The 7,139-nt window shown below is 41.7% G+C and overlaps 2 protein-coding genes across 2 annotated transcripts in view; both read right to left on the reverse strand.

The window, feature by feature from the left end:
* TOMM20 (translocase of outer mitochondrial membrane 20 homolog (yeast)) overlaps positions 1-292 on the reverse strand; it is an 8,537-nt gene extending 8,245 nt beyond the window's left edge. The window contains exons 1-2 of the mRNA XM_009891166.1: positions 259-292; positions 120-185 (exon numbers count right to left, since the gene is read on the reverse strand). Coding sequence (XP_009889468.1) covers positions 120-185; positions 259-292 — 100 coding nt within the window. The remainder of the gene's footprint in view (positions 1-119; positions 186-258) is intronic.
* A 222-nt stretch (positions 293-514) lies between these two features.
* Positions 515-7,139, reverse strand: part of RBM34 (RNA binding motif protein 34) — a 7,159-nt gene continuing 534 nt past the window's right edge. Inside the window, exons 2-10 of the mRNA XM_009891167.1 lie at positions 6,764-6,906; positions 5,479-5,698; positions 4,833-4,892; positions 4,250-4,293; positions 3,680-3,763; positions 3,397-3,460; positions 3,259-3,301; positions 1,539-1,657; positions 515-841 (exon numbers count right to left, since the gene is read on the reverse strand). Of these exons, the coding sequence (XP_009889469.1) occupies positions 515-841; positions 1,539-1,657; positions 3,259-3,301; positions 3,397-3,460; positions 3,680-3,763; positions 4,250-4,293; positions 4,833-4,892; positions 5,479-5,698; positions 6,764-6,906 (1,104 nt within the window). The remainder of the gene's footprint in view (positions 842-1,538; positions 1,658-3,258; positions 3,302-3,396; positions 3,461-3,679; positions 3,764-4,249; positions 4,294-4,832; positions 4,893-5,478; positions 5,699-6,763; positions 6,907-7,139) is intronic.

The raw sequence follows: 7,139 nt of genomic DNA on the forward strand, positions 1-7,139 counted from the left end.
CATCAGCCAGCGGCGGCAGAGGGCGCCTCCTCCACTGCCTGCGGGCGGGCAGGCAGGACGCCCCCGGGGCGCATGCGCAGGCGAGACCAGCTGGGACCCCGCCCTTCCCGGAGCCTCGCGCCCCCTCAGCCGCCGCGCGCCCCGGCTCTTCGTCGCCCGAGAGACCGAAATGTTGTAAACGGAAGCTTAACGGTCAAAAAAACCGAACCCAAACTATCAAGGTGACGATGTGCATGTCATCACAGACCCAGCCTGCACGCGAGCCGCCCGTCCTGTCGCCATTTTGAGTCATTCCACCCAACTCCACTAGAAGGAACGTCCTTTCTCCTGGGCCGCCGGAGCACCCACCCCCGCAAGGCGGCAGGGAGCGCGGGCGGCGGCGGCACGGCCGGCGGGGTGCGGGCAGGAAGCTCCTCCCGCCGCCGGGAGAAGCCGAACACCGCGGGGTGAACACTGGAGAAGGACTACGGCTGTATTAGCAAACAACGTTTATGGCGGAAAGCTCTTGTACACATCAGTCTTTGTAACAGTAACCAACGCTTTTGTACCTTTGATTTTTATCAAACGGCTGTTTGCTCTTCCCAGCTTTATTTCTGGGAGTGGTTTTTAGTCTTTTTGGTTTAGTGCTCTTCTTTAACGGGTTTGCTTTTTCACCAACAAATGACTCATTAGAGCACCTCTTGTTTTTTAACGCAGTATCAGCTCTCTCTTTAAGGGCACGGGACTGAGCTGGACTTTTCTGTGGTGCTTTCCACTTCTCTCCACACCGCTTCACTCGTATCTTTCTTCCCTCCAGAACAGAGTCATTGAGTCTCAGAGCTAGATACACAGCATCCATATCCTACAAGAACAGACACGCGGTTTAAAAGCAGCATTGCTTCCAGTTGCTTGCTTTCAAATAAAGACACCTTTGTTTAATTTTTGTAAGCAAGATTTTACAATAAAGAGCGCTCAAACCACTCTATTATTTATTGAATGACACAACACCTCTCCTCTGCTCAGAAACGGCATCACACCCATGTAGCCCACACATTGAGGCACAGATACTTGAAAATGGGCTATAAAACAGCTACCTGAGACATGAAAGACAGAGGCAGAGAAATGAAGGAGAAACTGGGGGGGGGAGGTACTGGACTGCAGGAAAACAAACTAAGGAATATGAGGCTGGGAGACTGCTGTGAGAAAGCAAGCTGTACTGAACCGAAACAGGGAGAGCCAGTAAGCAAACAGGCTGCAGGAAAGAATTTCACTCACATTCTGACATGTAAGAAATGGGAGAACGCTGCAGTTATACCAAGTGAACTCAACTGTCCCTCTTCTAAGTCTTTCCCTTAAAGTTCATTTCTTTCACCCCAATGTTTTACAGCTTTTCTTTGGATCTGCGGCTTTTAACATATACAACAACGCTACCATGTAATGTCATACACAAATCAAAAAAAATTACTAAAAAAAAAGAAAATTTAAAAGGCCATAAAGGCAAATCCCAATTCAGGTTCTGAAGAATTCCCAGTGTCCCGAAGCACGCCATTCATACGTACCTCAAAGAGAACGTAGCCGAAGCCTTTACCCAAGCCGGTCTGCCTGTCTCTCACAATTCGCACTGCTACTACACCTCCACAGACAGAAAAGTGTTCTCGCACAGCATCATCGCTGATGTCTGCAGGCAAGCACAGTGAAACAGATGCCTCTTCAGTCAGACACACAGCTTTAGCTAGCCTAGCCCAAATCCAAATATTTTGTATTTACCAATTCAGGTACACAAACATATATACTTAAATATATAAATACAGATAGGTACACAAATATCAGTGGTTCAGAAAATTCCAGCAAGTTAACAATGCAGACTTTATAAAGGGCTATTTACTTTGACAGTTACTGATTCTCTAGGTTTGAAGAGTACAACATAAAATCACAAAGAAGAATGGAGGCAAAGACCAAAATTAATTTTTCAAATAATTTCACTTATGGTTTGAACATAGTGGAAATCAAGATTCATACTACATTTTTGTAGTTCCTCCTTACGCCAGAATCTCTAAGACTTAATGCTGACAATAATAAGCTTGAGCTGGCAGTTCTTGAAGTCACTGACGGCCCGAATTCTAGCTGAATGGAGGAGAAGGAATTTACAGTTTTCAACCACAGCAGCTACGCAATTATTCTGATAATGGCCAGATGTGTGAGGCTTTGTCAGTCTCATGACTGTACGAACAGACAAGTGTGATGTACCACCACAAAAATACAGGTTATTCTCTTTTTTCGTATAGGTATGCTTCACGTTACGGTAAATCGCTTTATACAGATATAATCGTATCTGTGCTAAGGGAGGGGGGGAAGCTGAATTTAATACTACAGGTTTAATTCCAGCAACGGGACTTAGATGTGCTGAGAAAGGTTCAAGCTGGTTAAGTAATTTTCAGAGCACTACAAACATCCAAACTATTTTTCTGCAGGACACGCAGAGGAACACACAGTACTGACAAATGCTTTACACAACAGGCATTGTTAATGTCACCACAATCAAATTTGTCACCTATCCAGATTTTCAGACGAGTGAAGTTTTAGGCTGAAGTCTAAAGCACGTTTGTTTCAGCGTTACTGTCAGCAGTACGCGACACTGGCTCTGTGTCAGGCCGTAGGCACAGGGCATGCCTTCATCCTGTATATTTACACATCCACACCACCACCTCCACGTAAGATGCCCATCCCAAGCACCCTGACTCCATTAGTACCCTCATACGGCCCACACCTGATGGCAATCCCTCCATCTACTCTCCAGTCTACTCAGAAGCAGCTGTATATTCATCAAGCACTGACCTCAGCTTTCCAGTAAGCACCTCCACATGGGTAACAACTGATTGCCAGCAACTGCCTGGACAGAGTCACTCACCCTGTGGCTCACAGGCAGCATTAAAATGAGAAGCCATCACTGCGTATCACTTGGAAGTAGTTCACAAAAAGGTACCAGTACATGTTTAACAGTTTAGAAAGCGATGACCTATGCAGTTTAGTCATATTTATTTAAAAAAAAAACAAACACCAAGTGACAAGAGCTAAAAGTGCTTGCAGTTCTAGCTACAATAAATCTGCAGAACTTCACTGAAACTTACAACCCCTTTAGGTGTTTCAATTAAAAAATAAAACTGCTATTTAGCTACCTGATCATGCTACCCTAAATATCAATTAAAAAACCCCCACCCTAATGTCAACATATTCCATAAATGTTAAGTAATGATGCATAACAACCCATTTTAGACTTACCATATGACAGATTTCCCAAGAATACAGATCGTTTATTGTCATGCTAAAGAAAACAAGAGATACAAGACAGTAAGTTATTTGTTACAGAAAAAAAAGAAACAACCCAGAAAAGGGGTTTTCTAGTCATATCTTACTTACTGAACTGCTTTTTGATGCAATGTCAACTCTGATGTGAAATCCACTAGCAATTTCTGTTCCATTTCTTTTATAGCCAAAAGCAAAAAGTTTTAAAAATGAAATGAGTGTTACTTAATTTACAATGTCACTGCATAGCATTATTCCAAAAGCAAATTCACTTTTAAGTTTGAAAAAACATTTTATTCTGATTCAAGAAAAAGAGAGGAGGTAGTTTAAATTTATCTTTTAACACTCTGTAAATCTACCTCTTCAACAGGGAATGAGGAACAAAATTGAGACTTACTCATTTAGAGCCTTAATGGCATCGCATTCGTTCTTAAATACAACATAAGCATTAACAAACTTCGCATTAGGGTGCACCTTACGCCTGGAAGATGAAAAAAGACACATGTTGTTTAAATAATTCTGGTGGTGTGCAGTGCACAAGCACTTCTTGTTAAATACATTTATGCCTCCTCTTGTTTTGTGCGCAGTAACAACTTCATTTCTCTTAAAGGTCAAGCTCAGCCCTTATGTCCACGGGACTCTCACTGTACATCTTATACAGCCTGTATATGCACCCTGCTCAAGCTCAAGCTTCCTCAACTCGTAATCGAATCCAAAGGAATTAAAGACTATTAGCATCTTCCTAAAATACAGGAAATGCAACCTAAGATAACAAATTACTTACTAGTATACCGGGCACATAATTACCTTTCACTTGTCAAGAAAACTTACATCCATGCAAAGGTAATTACAAAAGTCAAAGAAACACAAAATTAAAAAATTAATATAGCCAAACAGACAACAACCAACACTTAAAAATTATTTTTGCCCTGAAAAATAAAGCACAAAATTCACAATGGGAACCTACTTTATTGCTGCTAACTTCCTGGATACAGTGTCTTCTGCTGGAACCTTTAAGATAAAAAGAGCTTTAGTTAAGTGGGCCTACTGTCAATTTATCTCAAATATTTGTTTCTGAAGACAGAGGGAAATTCAAACAGGTACCATTCCCACCCAATGCAAAGTGGCCAGTACAGTGAGCGAATGATGCAACTGGCTATTCCTAGGGATGATCTAGAAAGACCTCGGAATAAGGCAACTTGCTTTGATATCATCTGTTGTGTTTCTTGGGTTCCAAGACTGCTATCTTCAACTATTTTACAGAGTACACTGACTTACAATCAATGTATCTTTGCTACCATGATTTAAAAACAGGTAAGTAATACCTAAATTAAACAAGCAATAAAAAACCTATTCTTCTTAAAGAGAAAATAGAGCTCTGATAGTATCAGCTGCTGCTACAGGAAGAGTAAAATGTGATGAATGGAAAGATGCATCTGTGCTGCCTCTGTGGTAAAATCTCCAGGGATTCTTCTAATGCCAAAAAATACCCACCCAAACCCCATTCTGAACAAATTCAGATCAGAAACATAATTAGAGGAAATACCTACCAAAGACCGGAATCGAATGGATTTTATTTGTCCATACTCTTTAAAAAGAGATTTCAGCACCTAAACAGAAGATACTATAAATATTCAATACGTTTTTGCATTCTGGCAATAACAATTACTGTTGAATATTTATTAGTAAGATTGTTTTTACACCATTTTCATTTTACTTATACAAGGTCTGTTAAAGGGCTACTAAAAACACACAAGTAATTTGTAACTGTTTCGGTGTTTCCTGTGGCAGCTCCCTATTCTACAGATTGCCAGAACTGAATTCATACCCCTTACTATGAAAGCAAGTATAAATTTAACAATTTAACGTATTTTATGCAACAATCAGAAGTATTATTTGCATTCAAAATTAGAAGCTTTTTAATTGTAGTTCCCACTTAGGTCACTTTTCACTGAAAAAGAAACTAACCAACTCTACTAAAGAAAAAGCAACTGCCTCCACTGCTGTAAAAAGCCTAACTTGGTACACCAAAAGAGATTGCCTCTAATGGTTTTTGATAATGAGCATTATTTCCTACTTTCCCAAAAGCAGCTTTAGTCACAAATACTTGTGACTTCTCAGCTGGAAACATCCCCTCAAACTAAGGACGGTTGTAATCCTTCTCATTGCTTTAGCTGCCAGAATCCACTCACATACCTGAACAGTACAGCTGACAGGTAAGTTTCCAACAAACACTGTTCTTCTGTCTACCGTTTCATCCGCCACCTTTTTTTTCTTTTGTTGTTTGACAGTGGTGCCTGTGTCTGAATTAACAACACTTTTGGTGATGGCATGAGAAGCAGCTTTTTTTTTCTTCACTTTGTTTTGAAACAGTTTTTGCTCCTCCTCTTCATCCGCTCGCTCCAAAGCGCTCTCTCTTACCAGAAAAAGACAAGCAAATTATAACTGGTGGGGAAAAACAAGTCTCGAGGTCAAAGAATTGAAGCCTCCAAAATAAATTTTTTAACTTATATTCAACACTAAATTTCAAACGTTATGCTTCTTATTATGCATCAAACAATCACATACGACCATCCTGTAACATGGGAAATTATTTGCTGCCCCCAGGACATTGCACTCACTATTTAGTAGGTGTAATAAAGAACGAATTCAGAAGTCAATCATTTAATATCCTCTAAAATTGAAGAGGGGGAAAAAAATTAGTCTTTGCACACTAGAAAGAAGGAGAGATTTAATTCTTCCCAGTATCCAGGGCACTCATCACAGACAATCCTTTGGCATCCATCCATACACTAACAAATCTCTGTCTATCCAAACTTGCCATGGTAGCATGAACAATAAGTAGACCTGAAGAAGCCTCAGGAAGGCTACCGATACCAAAACAGAAGTTTCACGGGCACAGAAGATGCAAAAGCACACAGTGCCAGAGAGGGGACACAGTATTAGCCTCAAGCTGCAATCAAGCAAACTTCATTATCCAAACTTCATTGCACAGAGACTATCTTCCTGCCAGTATTGACAGCATCTTGGTCCAACCCTGCGTGTCTACTAGAGCGGAAATTGTGGCAGAGTAGTTGTGTGTCACAGCAGAGGGCAAATGCGCTGAGGACAACTCCCTCTGCCTGGTGCCCTGCTGCCGCCCCTGCACCGCTGACTGCAGCTCTGCCAGACAAAGCCAACTACAGCCAGAAAGCACCACGCTGTGCCAGAGAGAACTTTGTGTCCAAGTCTACAACTCTAGGCCCCTCAGCTCTCTAACAGGGGACTTGCACTTCACGGACCTAGAACTTCAAGCAGTTGGAAGTATTTACTACCTTCTGGGGCAACTACAGAAATTTTCCACAATCTTCTTAAAAATAAACTTTTTAAACACAAGGTTCAAGACAGATAGTAGAACAGAACTTTACTGAACTCGTGATCTTACGATTAATCAAGATGTTGGGTTTTTTAATCTTTCTACAAAGAGGCATCATCTACTCACCTGTTTTCCACTGTTTTCTCTGCTTTTGAAAGTTCCTTCTTTCTGGCTTTCTTTGCTTTGATAGGAGGTTCCTGTATGACAGACGACTTCTGGTCTTCTGACGCCTTCTCCACTTCTTCTGTACGCTTTCTTTTCTTATTCTTCTTTAAAAAATAAACAAAATAAATTAACTTGAAAACAAAACAAAATTCCAGAAACGCCCCACAACTATTTTATACGTGGCCGTTTATTCGCAGCGCCACTAACGAAGCCAACAGCGGCAAGGAGCGGTGCTCGGACGCCCGGCTCTGCTGCTCACCGGTGCGCCCGCCCTCCTCACGGCACGTCCAGTCCCGCGGGGACGCCACAGCGCGAAAGGCGGGAGGGAACCGCTCCG

Source organism: Charadrius vociferus, unplaced genomic scaffold (genome assembly GCF_000708025.1).
Source record: "Charadrius vociferus isolate BGI_N301 unplaced genomic scaffold, ASM70802v2 scaffold78, whole genome shotgun sequence".
Classification (NCBI taxonomy): Eukaryota; Metazoa; Chordata; class Aves; order Charadriiformes; family Charadriidae; genus Charadrius; species Charadrius vociferus.